Consider the following 21,542-nt stretch of genomic DNA (forward strand, 5'->3'; position numbering starts at 1 on the left):
GTGAAGAAAGAAATACTTCTCAGGATTTGATTTTTCTTTGAAGCTCGTGTTTTCTACTGCTTGACCATTATAATCGTTTTTTGTATGAGAATTCGTCATTTGACGGCTTTAGATGAATGAAACCTATAGACACAAGCGTGCCTTTTTATGTAAATTAACCAATGTGAGAAAGATGACGTACTTTTCACTGAGAAAAAAAAAAAAAAAAAAAAAAAAAGGATATCAGAAGAAACGTGTGGTTCTTTCGGTGTCCTGTTTGACAATATTAATATATTACCAACCAGGATGTCAACCGAAGGAACCGTAAACTATGTTAAGATATTTGCCAGCAATATATATCTTACGCCCTCGCGAGTAGCACAGTAGTGTAACACCACTGTTCTTCCCCACGGAGTGAAGAAGACCTAAGTTCGAATCCCCTGAATGATGCAAGGAATTTTTATGGTTCTGTTTCACAACGTTGCTGAGTTAGTTGGTCTCAGACGAAGGTCGCATGGCTTTTCTTCCAGAAAACAACAAACCCATCGAAAAACACACGCAGTTAGAGACATAATGTACTTATGTCTCTAAAAGCGCTTTGGTGCTTAACGCACACAACCTAACCGTACATGTTATGTTTCCATTCGATTCCTTCGGTATCCAGTTTGATTATATTGAAATATCAAACAGGATCTCAAAGGAACCCTATGACACCTCCTCATGTAACTGACAAAATCAATATCGAGTTTTAAAAATATCACCTAAATTTATCAACTTATATGAATGAAAAAGAGAGTCAATTAAATTGACTTGACTGGTAAATGAATAACCTTGTCGTTTTAAAGCTGGACTCTCATGAATTAAATCATAATGGTAAATTTCGTCCTTATGACTTGTGTAACACCAAGATCGCCAAAAGCGATGCAATTATGTTTCGGACAAAAGTGCTTTTAATTTTTCAATACAACGATAACCTTCAAAACAAGAAAAACAATTGTTCACATCCATTCTTGTACACGCTTCATTTTCACAAAAGGATACGATTACGATAACCTTAAAAGGATCGATAAAATTTCGGACAGTTAATAATAAACCTACTAATATAATTGCAGCAGTAACATCTGTTATAATTGCTATTGATGCATTTCCTTTTATGTAACCGTAACATAAAAATATCGTTGGAATTCATGCATGAAATTAGCGCATTAATCAAACCTCTCTAAGTAGGCTGTGACCCCAGCAGGCTTTCTACAGCATTCCTTGTTATGAGAGATGCGCAGCCATATATTTGGGCTCTCGTATATTAAGTTCTGAAATGGCTACCATATCGTGGGAAAAAATGACTATTAACAAAAAAAGATTAAGAATTCTTTCATTCACCATATTCTGCTTAACGCTGTTCTGTGTTTTAACAAATTATACAGAACTTCATTACTTGAGCAACATCTTCGTTGGTTTTATGTTACCCTAGTGAATAGAATTCGAATCGGTTATCATGCTTTTACAAATTTTAATTAACGAATTACGCTTGTTAATTCGTTTTAATTTTACTTTAGTTTTAAGACACTATCCTGCCATATTAAATGAGATAATGTCTTAAAATAAGTTCTGTTCTGGATAATATTCTTAAACTGTTATTATTATTTTTTTTTTCAGATTTCATACACAATTAATGTATTTCAGACAAGCGATCAGTGAGTTTTCTATGAAATATGGAAAACTGTTTAGACAGCTTGTTCATATTGTAACATATCGATTACCTGCAGTATTGTTATTAACAATTCCCTATAATGCGCTGATAACGAGCAGTCCTTAATTAATCACAGCCATTCGAGGCTTGTAGTCATTAAATAATAAATAGTTGGCCTTTGAGTTTTCCCAAAGCTGTTGGCATCAACTCCCGTGGAAACAACTTGTTTCAAATAATTAACAACTCTCTGGGTAAAGGAAACTGGATACACTCCAGTCTATAATTCTGTCCCTCCCCGTTTGAATTTATTTCTAGTTCTATCATCATTTAATACAATCAAAATTTCCTCTCGATGTATTTAAACAGCTCCTCTCAGTCCCAATTAAACCCTTTCTAAAGTATTTACTTACCGAGCTGAGTATTTCACATATTCGAACTCATGCAGTTACCCTTTTGCTGATTTCACCTAGGCATGTTGCCTGTCTTCTGACCTTTACGAAAAATTCGATATCTTGTGGGTCTTCTAGGTATGGACACACTGGAAGCCACACCAATTAAAAAAAATTGCGGTCCGATATGGTTTAGAATTGCTTTACAGCGTAATACATAGATCACATACCTGATCTATGTACCAACTTTTTACACTATGTTAATCAGTAAAGAAAAACAGTGAGCATCAAACTGAGGGTGGGAAGCTGATAACTAAGGGAAAGAAAAAGTTTGATGCAAACTAAAGAAAGTTGGTACATAGATTAGGTATTTCTTCTCATCAGGGGACTACACCTGATCATGTACCAAACCACTGCGTTTCTATACAGACTTATGGTAATGGAGGAAAGATTTAAAATAATAGGAAAAGGGGGGGGAGAAAAAGATAAATCCTCCAAAAACATAAGTGAGGTAGCCCCAATTTGGTACATGATCAGGTGTAGTCCCCTGACGAAATACCTGATATATGTACCAACTTTCTTTAGTTTGCATCAAACGTTTTCTTTCCCTTAGTTATCAGCTTTCCACCCTTAGTTTGATGCTCATTTTTCTTTACTTATTAATCATATATTTTTGCTTTTCCTTTCAGCTTCTCTACGTTTAATTGGCTCATTGATTCAGCCTTTAATTCAAATAATTCTATATGTATATATATTTACCTTGGCATCTTGTGTTTGATACTGCTCCATCTTTATGTATTTTTCTTTCAATAAATTTTTTTCTGATTTAATTTATATATAATGTATCTTGTGTTGCAGCCTTGCGCACTCAGGTATAATTTCCGTTATATATATATATATATATATATTATGAAATATTGGAATAGATGTAAAAGGTATGTCAGATCTGACATACCTTTTAGACCCTTAAAAACGTTCCATTCAATGTATCCGAATAACAATAATTAGCTACATAATCATTATTTTATTTTATTCTGTTTTATATAATATTGATAATTATATGTTTATTTCTAGGGTATAGCAATGTAGACCAGCATAGGCTATCTCTTTATAGGTTCTTTGGCCTTATGGCCCGCAGAGTACTTTTATGCCTGTTTTAATACACTTTGAGTACCTATATAGTACCAATTATACACTTACTATAGTAATTATATATATATATATACACTGAGTGATCACTGAATTATGACCACCCGTATTAAAACTGAATGCGACCCGTTGACTACGTGAGATACGAGAGTGCGCAATTAGTCGACCTACGTAGCATAGATAAGGTGTCAGTGGTTCAGTAGGTAGTAAAATTCCGGGCGTGATGGGTAAAAGGAAAGATTTATCGGACTTTGATAAAGGACAGATTGTGGGTACTAGACGAGCTGGTGCCTCGATTTCCCAAACGGCTGAACTGGTGGGGTGTTCGAGAGCCGCCGTAGTTAAAGTGTACCAGGACTGGTGTCAAAATGGTGAAACAACGACCCGATGGAAATCTGCAATGGTCAGCGAAAGGTTGATGTTAGAGGTGAGCGCCGGGTTCGACAACTCGTACAGGCGAACAGGCACTGTTGAAGAGTTGACTACCCAATACAACAAGGGCCAACCCGAAACAATATCTGGCAAGACCATGCGTCGCACGCTCGCACGTATGGGATATATCAGCAAACGACTCCTACGGAATCCTCTCCTAATCAAGGTTCATCGGCATAAGAGACTCGCCTGGTGCAAAGAGCATGCAAGTTGGACATTAGAAGACTGGAAGAAGGTGTGCTGGTCGGATGAGTCACGTTATTTACTCCACACTGTGAATGGTCGTGTACGGATTTGGCGTCAATAATATGAGACATGAGACTCTTGACCCATCATGCATGGTACAAAAGTGCAGGCCGGTGGAGGCGGTTGTATGGTGTGGGGCATGTTTCACTGGCAGAAACTTGGACCCCTAGTGGGTGTGGAACATCGTATCGGTCTCCGCTATCGTCAACTGCTTGCTGACTGTGTACACTCCGTTATGTTACACTTTGTCCCGAATGGTGATGGTGTCTTCCAAGATGACAATGCGACGAGCCATCGGGCACTTGTTGTGCAGGAATGGTTTGAGAAACACAGTTCTGATTTTCAGCATATCGATTGGCCTCCGAACTCCCTCGATATCAATCCCATAGTGCACTTGTGGGACACTATAGAAAGGCATATCAGGCGTCTGGATACACCAATCACCTCCATACCTGCATTGCTGACCGCATTACATACAGCGTAGTTGGCCATGCCTCTCGAACGCTTCCGACATCTTGTTGAATCAATGCCACGTCGGATAGCTGCTGTACTGAGGGCAAAAGGAGAACCTACGAAGTATTAGGTAGGTGGTCATAATTCAGTGATCACTTAGTGTATATATATATATATTTTTTTTTTTTTCTATTTTTTTATTTATTTGTTATTATTATTTTTTAAATTTTATTATGAAAGATTCAGTTTCAACTATTTTAAACATTATTCAAATATATATATGCTTCTACCGGCGAAGCATATATACGACAATACATGTAGAGTGTAGAGTGTGTTTAGTGTTAGACGGCATCAGGGGTTTCCCCTATCTCAGCGTGCTATACATTGTAGGTTTTTTCTTTTCTTTTTTTTTTTTTTTTTTTTGCTGGCACCCACCGGTATAGCACTACTTCCGGTGGGTGCGGGATTTTTGTGCATGAGGCACTTAAAATAGAAGACCAGGCCCAGCACCAAGTGAATATGGGCAGCCATTAGGGTCTATTCGCCAACGGGGAGCGGCTGTGCAGGTGACAGCTTCTCCCTGATGGCGAAGAGACCTTCCATACAGGTCTATTTTGCAGAGGTTCTGCACAAAGTCAACTTTATCAGGTGGAGATAGACGGAAGTCTAGGTGCCACCTTAGACATAATAATAATAATAATAATAATATACATTGTGGGTGTGAAACAGAACACTGTCAATGCCAGAGGTTTAAAAGTGTATGGATTTTGCACATGTGTATTGTTGTGTACCGTTGTTCCTCTGGTCATTTAGCCGATGGGCCCCTAATGGGACCCAATGTTGTCCACACTCACTCATTTTATTAGCAACACTCCTACCATTGCTCTAAATACAGTCAGTTACAGTTCAGATTAAATATTTTTGTATTCTTTACTCCTAACACATCCTTAATGTTTTTTTAAGTTTGTTGCCCTAGCTTTAGTTTCCCGTTCATTTGAAGCTTAACCTCACATCATTCTCAACTCATAGCTCTCGTGGATAGCACAGTTAAATATAATCACCTTCATCACCACACCTGGGTTCGAATCCCTTGAATGACTCGTGGAATTTTTATCTTTTTTGTCTTTTTCACAAAGTGGCTCAGTTAGTTTGCCTCAGGCTTGGGTTGCATGGTTTTTCTCAACTCCAGTTTTTCATCCAACATACAGGAAATCGATCACAGAACACACGGAATTTACAGATATATTATGCACGGCGTAAAATATGGTTGGTAATGCACCTAAGATCCTATAACAAGTAATATCATAAAAGTCATTGGTTTATGCCACATCGCACAAGAACCCTTGGGATGTGTTAATTTGATCCAACTCCCCCGACTAATGGTTCCTCTAAACCCCGGAATCCCTTTCATGACATCAGCAAATACTCTTGCATCCCTCTTTTCAAATATGGTCCATCTCTAAAAAAACGATTTCTTCTGCTAATACAAAGGGTACTAGGAAAGTTTTGCAATATGACGCAACAATGAATCACAGGAAGCTGCTTGTTGCTGCATGTTGAGACATGTTCATACGTGCATAGTAGCCGCCGCGCCAAGTCGATGGGCTCAGTTATTCATTAGTAGTGATAGTGTAAAGTGCTTGCGATGCCATCGTGGTCACGAAATGAGATAAGGACAGTTTTGCGGTATAATTTCGTGCGTGGTTTAACCATAGACCAGTGCTTAGAAGAAATGACTCTTGCACTAGATGATGATTGTCCACATCGTACAACGATATTCAGGTGGTATAGAGAATTCCAAAGGGGAAATTTTACTCTGGAGGATTCTGAGAGGCCGGGAAGACCACGAACGTCAGTTACGGAGGAAAACGTTACTGCTGTGAGGAAAATGCTTGACGAAAACAGGCGAGTGACCTACCAACAGATAGAGGATACTTTGGGCCTAAATGCACCAGCAATTCGTTCGATTCTGCAAGATCATTTGCACGTGAAGCAACTTTGTTCTCTCTGGGTGCCGCATCAACTGACTGAAGAGCAGATGACACGACGTGTGACTTGGTGCCGGGAGATGTTAAAAAAGTTCGATAAGGGACAATCTCGGTATGTGAACAACATCGTGACAGGTGACGAGACTTGGCTGTACTATTACGATCTGCCGACCAAGGCTCAAAACAAAGTTTGGGTCTTTGATGATGACGACACACCCGTAATTGTCAGAAAATCGATCTGTAGATCTGTAAAGGAGAAAATAATAGCTGTATTTTTCAAATCGAGTGGAATTGTGGAACGTGTCGTTTTGGACACGCAGAAGACAGTCACAGCTAAGTGGTATACTGAACAATGCCTGCCTAAAGTCATTGGATCTATGAAGAACCTGCGGCCAAAGTCAAGAATGGACACCTGGTACCTCCATCACGATAATGCTCCAGCTGACCGCGCCAAAGCCTGCACCGAATATTTGACCACGACAGGACTGAAACTTCTCGAGCACCCTCCCTACAGTCCAGACCTTGCTCCCTGCGACTTTGTACTGTTCCCGCATGTGAAAATGAAGCTAAAAGGGAGGCGGTTTTCCAGTGATGAGGACCTTCTACGGGCTTGGGACAACGAGTGTGCTTTACTCCCTAGTGAGGCGCCTCCGTAGCCAGGTGGGAAGGAGCAGCAGTGCATAGCACACGCTTCTTGATTAGACCGGGTTTCGAGCCCGTCACCACCAAATACGGAGAATGCGGAAAGGTCAGGGAATGACCACCGCATATCCCGGAGCAATATGGCCTTAGTTGCTAATGCTCCTAAAAACTAAATAACAAATAACAAACATACTCCCTAGTGAAACTTGGCAGAACTGGTTTAAAGATTGGTTTCGGAGGATGGAGAGGTGTATTGAATGTAGAGGAAATTACTTTGAAAAAATTAAATAAACAAAGCTGTATTGCAAAACTTTCCTAGTACCCTTTGTAGATAGAAGATGGGCAGGCTGTTAAAAATTTCCTCTAAGAAGCCTTGCGAGCCCTTCCAGTCTTAAGTTAATCCAGCTTTCAGCCTATAGCTCCTATCATGCCTGGGCAGAATTCAGACACGGTGCATTCCAATCTAACTCGCATTTTTTGAGCATGCTTCTATATCTATCCACCAAATTTTTTAAGTTTGTGCAGTTCATATGAATATTATTGTTAATTCTCACATGAATAATATAATATAGAGTCTTTAAAAAACCAATAACTGTTTGTTCCATCATTAATTTTCACTCCAGACAGATGGACCTAGGATTCAATTTTATCCAGCAATGCATCAAGTTTTAGTTTCAGTTCATTTTGCTTTCAGATGACACCGTACATATGGGACATTGAAAAGAATCATCTGTTGAACTAAGATTAATTTACTTTGAAAATCAGAATAATAGAATACGAAAGACAGATTGAAATTTAATATTTTAAAACTGAAAACTTTCCCTTTAGAGAAAACTACCACCTTTTTTTTACCGTCGAAATTAAAATCGTATGATTTGACGGTACTAAGTTAAAAAATATAAATTTTAATCTATTATTTGTATTTTAGTTTTCTGATCGCAAACAGTTACAGTAAAAATAGGTCCGTTGGTAGACGCGAGATTACATTTGGTAGAAATCGAGACTTATGCTATTTATTAATAAATGAATTGAATCATGTTATCAAATATATATTATTGAAAGGAACAAAAATTAAACTGGTAGAATATTACGGATAGAATATTAATTGATCAGTGGAGGGTAGGTCGACTCCGATATACAATAATGCTGTATTGCATTCGGAGGAAAGACTGCCAATTAATTAATATTTTATCCACATAGCTGAAGATAACAAAAAACGAAGCAAATAACCGCCCCGATGAATCGATGGTCCCAAGAGCATCCCAAGGATGCTGTTTAGGATTAACGTATGTTGATAGCGCTGGCCACTCAATAAGGGTTATTCATAGAGTTCAGTATATCATCTCTCTATACTTCTGTGTTGCCATTGTTTTCCCTGAAGTACATGCAACTCGGTAAATCTACCCAAAATAAATAAATAAATAAATATTCTATTTATACTTGGGCACGATCACAGAGGTCAGTGTAGTTTACAGCTAATCATTTTGACAAGAATATTATCATTAACTCTTGGTAATATTTAGCGGTCTCTTGGACTGGAACTACAGTCAATTCAAATACGTGCATTATTACATTCCCTTTTACTATTTGGCCATATCAGGCCGCTCTGTCTAAAAAGTATAAGATACAACACATGTCCAATCAGTACATTCTCCCTCCATAGGTGCATTGTCCTTGGCTCTCTCCAAGATGAGTGTACGTCTCGAATCATTCTGTGTAGCAAATTTAAACTCATCAGTAAACCAATTCCCTTGGGGCTATGTAATATGCTGTGTTTTCGCAATTCAAGTGCGCTTTCTGGGGGTGGGAGGGGTAAAGATCTCTATGAAATCTCGTATTTCATAGAGATCCTCCTCGTGCAGCTTCCTTCGTATGATAGACGTTCTTGCAGCAGTCAGCAGTCCAACAGCAAAATATGTACGTTTATGGACGTTAGTCAAAGCCCATTTCCTTGACGGCTATGTTGTGGTCCTTAAGACTATCTTCAGCATGTCTCATCGATGTAACAGTTGTTGCAATCATTACTCCCAATATTACGATGGTGATGAAAACAAAATTTCGGTTGTCCAAATTTCAATTACCTACCATCAGAATTGTAAATTTAGAGATTGGTATTAATGCTTCTACTGAATAAAAGGCAGACTGGTGGTCCTGTATGCGCGAGATGTTACTATACAGGGTGTTTCAGTTAAACGTTTCAGAACTTCTAAGAGGGGTAGGGTACATCCTGACAACTCGAAATCATATAGCAATGTGGGGTCGGAAATGCTTTCCTGAAGCGGTGTTGTACACAGAAGCATCATAAAAAGAAAAGAGACCGTAAGTGAGAAATCGTTTTAATAATACATGAAAAGAAGCAAAAGGTACATGGATTAAAGTAAGTGTTCGAAGTTTCTTCAACCTCGTATTGCTTTCGCACAGTGGTACCTTGGAAAATGTGCTACAAATCCCCTTTTTCCTGCTGAAGTGTTGTTTTCCGATGAGGCATCCTTCACAAGGGAAGGAATTTTCAACACGCATAACGACCATATCTGGGCGGTCGAGAACCCGCATGCAATACGACGTCGTGCAGCACAGATTCGATTTTCGGTCAATGTATGGGCCGGTATTATGGGAGATCACTTCATCGGACCTTACCTGTTACCGTGTCGTCTAACCGGACTTATCTACTTGATCTTTCTGCAGCAAGTATTACTACAACTTTTGAGAGATGAACAGATTTCTGCATGCGACGCAACAGACAATGTGGTTCCAACACGATGGAGCCCCTGCCCATTATAGCGGATATGTTCGTAACTACCTGGATGTCACATTTGGTCAACAGTGGATCGGACGTGGTGGTCCCGTGCGTTGGCCTGCTCGGTCACCCGACCTATCATGTCTTGATTTTTATTTCTGGGGTCATATGAAATCGCTAGTTTATGACACCCCTGTTGACAATGCTGAGGAGCTGGTTGCAAGAATCGCAGTAGCTGCCGAAGAAATTCGAAATTCGCCTGGAGTATTCCAGAATGTTCGGATGTGCATGCGTCGGAGATGTGAGGCGTGCATTGTAGCCCGTGGAAGAAACTTCGAACACTTACTTTAATCCATGTACCTTTTGCTTCTTTTCATGTATTATTAAAACGATTTCTCACTTACGGTCTCTTTTCTTTTTATGGTGCTTCTGTGTACAACACCGCTTCAGGAAAGCATTTCCGACCCCACATTGCTATATGATTTCGAGTTGTCAGGATGTACCCTACCCCTCTTAGAAGTTCTGAAACGTTTAACTGAAACACCCTGTATACTATCAACGGTGGCAGAGATAAAATGGAGTTCGCATTGACGGGAGCGTCCAAGTTATTGCATCGGACTGCTGTTCAGTTTCTTACAGCGGAGGAAATTTTTCCATCAGAAATTCACCGGCAACTGTATGCATCGCCCCCACAGTGTGCCAATAGTAAATCGTTATGATGAAGGAAGAAACACTAGTGGATGGCCGTCTTCCAGGTCAAATAAGACAATGTTGCCTTGGCAGACAACGTTTTCAGGGCATGTCTGTATACGACAGTTGATGATCTAGTCAGGGAGTTGATTATCAGTCATGAGCCTGTCTATGTCATCCGTGGCACATTACTGTACAGGAAGGGCTGCGAAAAAGTTGGTTCCAAAGTGTATGAACGATGAACAGAATGAGGTTGGTAGTGCAAACGGGATGCTAAGAGGAAGGAAATGACTTTTTTGGATCGCATAGTGACTGTAAATGAAACGAGATGCGTCTCATTCACAGTGACAAAGTGAATGCGGCTCATTCACTTGGAACAAGAAAAGAAGCAACGCAACAAGTAATGGAAACATTACTTGTTTCCATTACTTTCCACTGCGTTGTCAAACAATGGCAACGCAACAAAAAATTCAAAAGTAATGGAAAAGTAATGGCCGAAACATCATCTCGGCCGAAGAAATTGGAATTTCGAAAGCACTGTGAAGATCATGTTCATACTATTCTTTGGCTCTTAGCAACTGTTGCTGTGCCATTTCATGTATGGAGATGAAACAGTCAACTCACAGAATTACTCACGAATTCTCAAAGTTGATCTTCCACCTGCCATCAATAATAAGAGACTCGGATACTTGATTGACGGGTCATTTTGTTACACGCGATAAAGCAGTTCAAAAACTACACTGGAAAGTGATAGAACTTCCTCCATGTAGCCTGGACATCACACCTTGCGGCTTTCATATTTTTTGAAGCTGAAAAACGATCTGGAAAGATATCGGATCCACACGGACGATGAGATGAAGGAAGCCGTCAAAAATTGGCGCCAACAGCAACCAACATTGCTTCTATGAGTAAGGAATAAAATATCGGTTGAACAGATGAAACAAGTGCCGTTGTGAAGATTTGTTTTTTAAAAAAATCAAGTACAGTACTGGTTATTGGTAAAAAAATAGCGGATACCGTTATACGAGCTAACAGTGTCACAGATAGAACCAGAATGCGTTAATATGAACGAATATTGTAATTAGATTCATATAATATTATCTAATTTAATTCATATAATATTATCTAATTTAATTCATATAATATTATCTAATTTAATTCATATAATATTAATAACTTAATTATTTATTTTTTGGCATTATCAAATATTGATATTTCATGTGAAATACTTGGTTTGTTGGGACGAATACGTGCTATCAAGAATACTTCCCAGTCCTGATATCTGGCGAATGCACCTACTATGTAACAATCTACAATAATTGTGTGTGCACCCCCTTTACAAGTATATCCTACTTTTAATATACTGGTGAGCAAAATTTAAGGACCAGTCAGGTTTTCGCCTGTAGCTTCTCATAGGAGTGGCCTGGATATGGGAAAAGCATACCAAAGGAACCTCGTGAGGTACAGAAATGATGAAGGAAACAACACCGACAAAACAACGGAAACAAAACGGTACAGAGAGACTTTATTCAAAAATGGCAACATAGCACTGGCTGCCATGATACAGATGCATCACTGCCAAAGATGGAACAAAGGGAAGAGGTGGTCCTCAGTAGGAGTTATGGCCATCCCTAATGTCGATCCAGGCTTTGCAACGCCTGTCCATACTTAGAAGAATATTGTTGATAAGTTCTTGCGGTAACATCGTCCATTCCTCTGTCAGCGCCATCTTCAGCTGGTGAACATTTTTTGGTGGGTGTGGACGTGCCGCTAGGTGTGTCCCCAGGCGTCCCATATGTGTTCGATGGGATTTAGATCGGCGGCGGAACGGGCAGGCCAATCCATACGAACAATGTCCGTCCTCACTTTCCAAAAGCATACCAACAGCTGCAGTGCGATGTTATAATCCATAAACACGAATTCGGGGCGAATGGCACCTCGGAACAGACGCACATGGGGAAGGATTACCTCAGTACAGTAGCGTGCACCGGTTACAGTACCGCCTTCCAGTATCTGGAGTTGTGTACGTCCATCCAAGATAACGAATCCTTTCAGCGATGTATGCGGGGTGATACCGTATGCCAACCTCTCGCCAGATTAGCTGACGTCCGGAATCGCTGCTGAGACTGAATCTACTCTCATCAGTAAAGAGTTCCTTAAGTAAAGATTTTGTGGTTGTAACCTTTAGAAATAGTGTTGGTCCTTACGTTTTGCACACCAGTGTAGGTATTGCTTCCATGTGACGTTTGGAATTAACCAAAAGCCACATGCAAACGCCAAACTCTTCCCAAGAGGGAGGTATTCCAATACGTGTTGAACGACAGTATACAATGTGTACAATTTGATCAACATGTGTTTTAGAGACCTACGTTTGATTGCACAATTTAGTAATATTTGTTATATTGACTGAGGATTATTCTGAATGTTGCTATTATTACATTCGTCACGAACTAGTTCTATTTTCTTCTGTTTTCTTTGTCTCAATTTTTGTTTGTTTGTTCTATGATTGTTTGTATTATGATTGTTTGTTTTGTTTCTATCCGGCCAATATAGCTAGATTACGAAGTTTAAAATTGAAGGAAATTTTAAAGTTGTAGTTTGAATTTTAAAGTAATTGTCATTATTTTCTATTTTATCAAAAAGCTATAGCCCTCGTTGTAGCACAGTTGGTATAATCACCGTCCTCTCCACACAGGGTAGAAAAAAAACTGAATTCTAATCCCGTCAATGACCGAGGAATTTTAATGGGTCGTTTTCATAACGTGGTTGAGTTAATCGGTCTCAGGCGAGGATAGCATAGTTTTTCCTCCCGGGAAGTCTGGTTGTTCGTCCAGAAAATCGACCACAGAACACACGCATTACAGTCATATTATACAAAGTGTATATATTGCGCAATGTAGCCTAAGTTGCTGATGCGTGTAAAACCGAATAACAACAACCAAAGGCTCAAATTTAATATGCACATTTGTAATGTTATAATGGTATTTCTCCCTCTTGATATTATGTTCTCCTAAGTATTCCCACGTAACTCCCTGTACCGCCAAAGGTCTCTGCTCTCTTAGACCTAGTGGAAAAGGACACAATCCAAAGCAACTGCCAAATATAAATCCAAACACATATGCCAAAGCAACTAAGGTCACCGACGCCTCGTGACCTTAGTTGCTTTGGCATAAACGTTTACCAACTCATCCGAACCTAGTTCCACACAGCAACACATTCCAAAAATTACTGAAACACTTCCGGTATCTTAAAATTACCAAAATGTCTTCTCATAAAGCAAAGGAGGATGTTTTAAATAAAATTTCTAGAAAGTTTAACCTTCTAGGCGCTCGTCTCATTCGCTAACTTCTGAATGTATTTCTTCCATATATTTCCCGCTTAGCCTTGGTTATGTTTATTTCTCTTTGAACTTCTGTATTGCCGCTCGGTACTTGATGTACTGCTATTTCTATGTCACAGATGGCAGCTTTTGTGTCCCCAACGACTTAACAACAGATGTTTGCATATTCGCTTATCTTTACAATAAGAATATTTTAAACTTGTTTCGGACCCATCGCATTTGACTAATTCAACAAGTATCATCGCACATACGCTGACGATAAACAAGGAGATTAAATGCATAAAATTCAGTGTAAGAGGATTGAAGGGTAGCGTTGTAATAAAGTTGATGGACTAATTTGCATATTTGTCCTTTGAAGGCAACAGTGTGCTTCGTCTGTGGTCAAATGTATCGACCAAACTACATTTCAGTGCTCCCACCTCTTCATGGTCCGCGTGATATCCCCACTACTTGCTCGATGATAATTAAAGAAGATAATTGGACCCAACTTTCTGTGTGAATTGGCTGTAATTAAAGGCTGTTTCTGACAAAGCTTACAATTGTTGCCTATTTAAGTAGTCAACAGTCATAAGCTCTATCTTTACACATGGGTAGCTAAGGTTGTTCTTGGGTAAAAGACACAGGAGAGAGGGATCGTTGCCTGGAAACAACAGGAATCTTAATATCAGTGTAGAGGATGGATTACGGAGAAATAGCGAATATTGGTGCTTTAACAATTGATCACAGCAGCCTAATAACTTAATGCTCTAGTTGTTATGCAGGTGGAGAATAAGTTGATTAAATTCTCTGCTGTGACATTTGTAAACCATGCTTAATTTTTCATTTAATATTAATATTAGTATTAGCATTAGCGATATGGTGAAAAGAATCCATAAGCTTTTGGTGCATCAGCCAAAAAATAAATACATTAATTAATTTATTAAAAATAATATAATAGAAAAATAAATAATAAAACAAAATAAAATATCTATTTGACTCCCTCCTCATTTTTCCAATCTATTAGCTTCAAACAGCCATGGAGATAACTTATTCCAATAATCAACAACTTCCTGGCTAAAAGAACACTTCCTGCAATTGTTTTTCTGAAATTGTTTGCTCAAAGTATGATCTCGCTAATCTTAGAGGGATTATCTTAGATATGCTGATGGAAGAATATCCCTTTAGTATAAATCGTACCGAACAGTGCTGAATCTTATTTTACAAAAATTGAAGAAAAAGGTCATCTGTATTTTAATTTTTTTTTTCTTACAGGTAAGAGATCGATTGATATTGCATGCGGAAATACTGCAGTTCGTCTGATATCCAGCGGGAGATTTGAGAACACCGTAACTATAAGTTTCGACCTTCTTCTGGACTTCATGTCACCCAGTCTCATATGTCCTGCCCTTTTGGAGTCTCTCTGACCTAAAAGGTAATGAAATTGTTTGTAGTTTGGATGTTACGCTTCGTACGAAGGAGGAGTATAAATAAAATTTAAGTTTTGTTTACTTAGTGAAAATGCAGTTAAGCCGACTCTTATGATGCAATCCGGAAATGATTTCTCGATTATGTTATAAGAGATCAGTTTAGATACTGGTGGCAAACCAAAACGTGGATAGGTACCAGAAATCATCTTGAACAGCCATTAAAATTTTAAATTATCAGTTATTTAAAAAATATATCTCTGAATAGTCCTATGCATATAAATGAACTCTTTGCAACGCCTTTAAATGGGTATGAATCGTTTATTGACATAGTTTTGTTTCCTGCTTGCAGCACCTCTTCGCATTCGATCATGCAGAGTTCTCCCAGGAGAAAGAGGATGACGTCAGGCAGTGAGCAGCGAGTGCCATTGTGAATATCCCCATCAGGGAATCCTTTCCACTTTTGTGTATATTCGGTTATACAACACCACCACCACCACCACCATTACCACAGCAAAAGCAGCCAACAGATATTGAGTTGAAGGACGTTCACCGGCCCTGTTTTTCGTTATGCGTCTTGTTTGAACCATTGGTTTTTCTCCTTACCACAATGTCGCTTTGTTCGTGTTTTAACTTTTCCTGTGTGGTGTCGTGCTGTATTCTAAGTAGTTAATAAAATTACTTTTACTTTACCATCACACTGTGGTCTCTTCATTCAATACACAGTAAAATGTAGAGTTGTTCTTATTTCTCTGTCAGTCTGCAAAAAAAGACAGATTAATAAGTAATCATGAATTCACTTAAATTTAAATGTGGCTATTAAGCTTAGCTGTTCACTGGCGTGTAAAATGTGGGGAGAGAGAGAGAGAGAGAGAGAGAGAGAGAGAGAGAGAGAGAGAGAGAGAGAGAGAGAGAGAGAGAGAGAGAGATTTAACATTTACAAATTCATAAATCTAGCATTTGGTAATTTTTTATGTTTTAAAAAATTATTGTTTCAGAATTTTAAAACACAAGGGTTTTTCAAATAGTGGCAATGTTGCAGCGTACATGCTCTAGCGGGTAAGAATCGTGGGTCGGGAGCTACATGTAAAAGATGACAGGACAATTGTACAACAGCAGCATTTTCTTATGAGTGTGAATGAGAAAGTTGTTTGCTGGACTGAGAAGTGGGTAATACGGGTTCACTTTATTAAGCAAGATCAGTATCCTTAGATAAAACTGAAACCTGCACGGGGGGTGAAACGCAAAAGAATGTTTCTGTAGTTTTTCAGGAAGCATGGGAGCATAGTATTCCTTATGACCGGAAGTAGTAGCTTTGCAAAGTTGCCAGTATGCGTCTTGAACACTATTGGAAGAATGGTGACGCATTTCTGAAAAGGACAATTCGCCATTAATGAAACCTAGGCTCAACCTTATGAGCCAGAGCTGAAATGTCAGTCCGATGGACGGAAAATCCTTGAGCACGTCTCCTCCATTTTTTAGCTATGAAGCCTTGTGATTTTGATTTGTTCCACAAGATGAAGATATCACTCAAAGATCAACTCTTTCAGACAAACGTGGACATATTCCTAGCAGTATACATATTTCTCGTTGCTCTTCAAGAAAAATATTTGAAATTATGTGACTGTAGAATACTGTCGTAAGGAAACCGTGTGGTAGGACTGTGTTATCCAGGCTATTTGTGAGTACAATATTCATAAATAGCCGACAGGTAGTGTTTCACGGTTACATTCTTTCAAACAACACGTCGCAAATAAAGCTATGAAGTAACGGTCATGTTATCACTATTTTTTTGAACAACTCATTCAATTCATAGATTGAATTAACTTGGAGTCATCACTTCCGTCTTTATTTATTTTTAAGGTTTCGCTATACGAGTGTTGTAAAACACATATTTTATTTCTTTATTACTTAATTATTGTTTATTTATTTATTATTGTTTGTTTATTTATTATTGTTTATTTATTTATTTATTATTGTTTGTTTATTTATTTATTATTGTTTGTTTATTCGCTTATTATTGCTTATTTATTTGATTCTGTGTGTAACTGGAACACGCTGGTAAAAGAATAATTACTCAATTTCATATAATATTGTATTAAAATAATTTATAATCATAGTATTATTATCATTTATCAACCCACATACTAAAATATCGCTGAATACAAACATTTTATTACAAATTAAAGGTACGAATTACTATTATTTAACAACAAAAGAAAATAGTAACACCTTTGATTATAGGCGCCTTCACGGGCAGGCTAGCGTTTATGATCGCTTTCTTTCCGCACTATACTGAAAAGGCCTGGGTTCGAATCGCATCAAGACTGGAAGGACTTTCATTCACTTCACACACATCAACCGTGGCTGAGTTAGTCGGAGAGGAGGACTGTGCCACCCTTTCCGGAAACTCGAATTTTTCATCCAGCAAAACAAGCAGATCAACATCGAATACAGGCCAGCTACGAATACAGTACACTAAAGTGTAACCTTAGGTTCTTTGGTTAAAACTTTGGCTATCAGTAAACTAAACCTTTCGCTAGACTGCTATACGTTATAATATTTCTTGGTAGCAAATATTTTCGATTAAGATATTTCAAACGTTAATCCCCAATGAAGCCTAGATGAAAGTTCGGGAGTTTTGGCCAAGTTTTAATATATTGTAATTGTCCTGATTATGATCAGTTTTCATGTAGTAATAATTGGTAAACCTTTAGATGTAAAGGCCTGGATTTTATTTTAATTTTATTATTAGCAAGATATTTTATCAGTTACTGCGACAAATATGTCAAACGCCGTGTCACGGGACTGCCATACTAAATAGTGCATGTCGCACAAGATGCCACAGTCATTAGCCGGCGCTGGCTTATAGCACTAACGTGCCAAAATGGTCACCCTACATTACTTATCGAAGTAGACTTGCTTACACATGTTGGAATGTTGTTAGAAGTGCCCTAGTACCGCTGCATGTACGTTGGCCACCAGGTTCCGTGCTGCTAACTGACCTGCAGTACAACGATTCGTTTATACACTGAGTGATCACTGAATTATGACCACCTACTTAATACTTCGTAGGTCCTCCTTTTGCCCTCAGTACAGCAGCTATCCGACGTGGCATTGATTCAACAAGATGTCGAAAGCGTTAGGGAGGTATGGCCAACCAAGCTGTGTGCGTGCGTGTGTGTGTGTGTGTGTGTGTGTGTGTGTGTGTGTGTGTGTGTGTGTGTGTGTGTGTGTGTGTGTGTGTGTGTGTGTGTGTGTGTGTAATGCGGTCAGCAATGCAGGTAGGAGGTGATTGGTGTATCCATACGCCTGATATGCCTTTCCATAGTGTCCCACAAGTGCTCTATGGGATTGATATCGGGGAGTTCGGAGGCCAATCGATATGCTGGAAGCAAGAACTGTGTCCCTCAAACCATTCCTGCACAAGTGCCCGATGGCATTGGGGAAAGAGTGTTAACATAGCGGGATGTACACAGTTAACAAGCAGTTGACGATAGCGGAGACCAGTGTTACGTTGTTTCACATGCACCAGGGGATCCAAGTTCCTACCAGTGAAACATGCCCCACACGATACAATCGCCTCCACCGGCCTGCACTCTTGATACCATGCATGATGGATCAAGAGCCTCATGTTGTGGACGCCAAATTCATACACGACCATCCACGGTGTGGAATAAATAACGTGACTCATCCGACCAGCACACCTTCTTCCAGTCTTCTAAAGTCCAACTTGCATGCTCTTTGCACTAGCCGAGTCTTGCACGCCGATGAACCTTGGTTAGGAGAGGATGCCGTAGGGGTCATCTGCCGGTATAGCCCATACGTGTGAGAGTGTGAGAGCAGCAAGCGTTTTCTGCCTGTCCATTTTGAGGTGGTCTTTGAAGGTTAATCTGTCATCCCACTTCAACCCCAAATCGGTGTGAGAGTTTACCTTTTAAATGACGGTCCCGTTGATTTTCAGTGTAATTTCATCTTTTTCTTCCTTTTCGTGAAGATCATCTTCACAAAATAAATAACGTGACTCATCCGACCAACACACCTTCTTTCAGTCTTCTAAAGTCCAACTTGCATGCTCTTTGCACCAGGCGAGTCTTTCACGCCGGTGCTTTCTGAGTGTTCAACTTTAGTCCGAGACATCATAGATAATCCTGAAGTTCAACCAGGACGTTCTGTGTTTTGGAGGCGACTGTATCTGTTAATGCTCCACTGTATTTGATTTCGTATTTCATTCCCGTGTGTAATAAGGCTGTTGTTAAACCATGAATAAATGCAGCTTGTTGGAGGATTGGGGGTGAATTGGTCTTTTTGTTCGATTTTATCCCTTCACCGTCTCGCTGTCATAAAAATACGTTAGTAACACATTTTTCTCCGTCCTTTCCTTTTTTCGAAAAAGTAGTAAAACTACTTTAAAATCGGAAATATTTTTTAAAAAATACTGCGAATTTGTGCTTATTTACGTTAACATCAAGGGAGATATGCTGTGCTTTCTATCTGCTCTCCTTAGCAAGATATTGCGACTTGACACTGGAGGAAGAGAGGCAATTGGAGGGCTGTTACGACTAGAGGGACAGGCAATTGGAGGACTGTTATCACTGGGGTAGTACGGAGGGGTATCCTCTCTGGATTGTTGTTCAGAACAATTATTGCCCCACTGGTGCGTAATAACCAAAAAGCATCTCCTATGAAGATGACCTTAAGATTCTTATCACAGTCGGGCCCAGTGCCAACCTCATCACGACCAGTAACCACATTAATAATAGTCTTTTGGAAATCGCATCCTTTCTACAGCACTTTGTTCTGACGATCAATTCCGGGAAGACCAAGATGATGACGTTCTCTCTGAAGACCAATACTTCTGTGATTGCTCCCACTTTTGGTAACACCCAAATTCCTGTTGTTACTTCATATTCTGACTTAAGTGTAATGTTTGACCCTAAACTCCCTTTTAATACGCAGCTAGATAAACTCGCCTCACGGGCTTCGAGTCTTCGTTGGACAACAAAACAAAATCTGTTACACATTAAATATCCTAAAATAATCAAGAATTACATCAGAACAATTATCTAACCACCTTTAACGTACTCTTCGGAAGTCTGGGTCTCAGCCACAAAAACAGCTAAAAAGCCCCTCAATACATCTGAATATTGGGTACTGAAATTGGCCAATTGGAAATCCAATCTGCTACCACAAGCTAGAACAACAGCATTAGCATATGCAATGGGAGTTCCCCGTCCCCCCGAGCTTATTGATTCCCGGAGGTTGGTCGTCACAGTGAAAATGGTTGCGGGATTTATCTCCGAGCCATCCATATGGGATACATACTGCTGGAGAATCCCTGTCTCTGCCTTGAGGCTGCCCGGAATTCGAGACTTTTCTTGACAGATCAGTTTCTCCTTTTTCAGATGCTCTCCCAGGTCTACAATCTTGATGCTGCTCTTAACAAAAATTGCATGTGATAAAAGATATAGATATAGAAAAAAGGTGCTTTCCATGCAGTGACATCAGCTGGACTCAGTCTCTTTTTTTTCTTCTAGTTTACTTCACATTATACAGTATGTCTTGACATTGTTAACCCCCGGTCTACATGCAACATCTCTCTCTCTCTCTCTCTCTCTCTCTCTCTCTCTCTCTCTCTCTCTCTCTCTCTCTCTCTCTATACTGAGTGTTTACGTTGCAAATTAGGAACGCGGGATATAACGTTGTTCTTTGTAATGAGCGAAGATTTCATCATTATACGCAGCTAAGTGACAATGTCTTTCAATAAGATGCTAAAATAATTTCAGAAGACATACCCAATATCCACATAAAGTACACAATTTGTATTGTGTACTTTATGTGAATTCTATTTTTCAATATCAACTGGCGGAAATGCAATGTAATCAGACGTTTCCAAAGAAATAAGCATAAGAAAAACACTCACTGCACAGAGAGAAAGCAAAAATAGATTATTTTCCATAGTCAGAGGAAGATAAACGATACGAATAAAATTCAAATCAATATTCGGCGCGTGCTGAACGTTGATTCGCATTGTTTATCGTAGAACATAATCATCACCTGAGTGATGCTAATCATGCAGATGCTTTCAGAAATATGTTTCCTGATAGCGAAATAGCAAAAAAAAAAAAAAAAAAAACCAGCGGGTATGAATTGAATAGATAGGGAAATAAGAGGTAGCTTGGGTTTATTCCTTAAAAAATGGGTCATTTTCCCTTTGCTACAGATGGAAGTAATCAAAGAGAATCCAAACTGTATTCCTCCCACTGTGGTTACCTTTCGTAATAAAAAATTATCGATCGATTCAAATGCCACTTACTCTGAGTGCTACAGTAGTATTATAAGGTTGCTAACCAATGCTGACACTGAAAACGTGCTCAGTGTGGTACTTTAAAGATCATCTTGTG

The 21,542-nt window shown here is 39.1% G+C and overlaps 1 protein-coding gene across 1 annotated transcript in view; it reads left to right on the plus strand.

Moving 5' to 3' along the window:
• The window catches only part of LOC150090855 (corticotropin-releasing hormone-binding protein-like), a 103,765-nt gene extending 87,929 nt beyond the window's left edge, over positions 1-15,836 (plus strand). Inside the window, exons 7-8 of the mRNA XM_090380372.1 lie at positions 14,987-15,146; positions 15,491-15,836. Of these exons, the coding sequence (XP_090236498.1) occupies positions 14,987-15,138 (152 nt within the window). The 3' untranslated portion in view covers positions 15,139-15,146; positions 15,491-15,836. The remainder of the gene's footprint in view (positions 1-14,986; positions 15,147-15,490) is intronic.
• The last annotated feature ends 5,706 nt before the right edge of the window (positions 15,837-21,542 follow it).

Source organism: Mastigoproctus giganteus, chromosome 1 (genome assembly GCF_048544385.1).
Source record: "Mastigoproctus giganteus isolate SK-2022 chromosome 1, ASM4854438v1, whole genome shotgun sequence".
NCBI lineage: Eukaryota > Metazoa > Arthropoda > Arachnida > Uropygi > Thelyphonidae > Mastigoproctus > Mastigoproctus giganteus.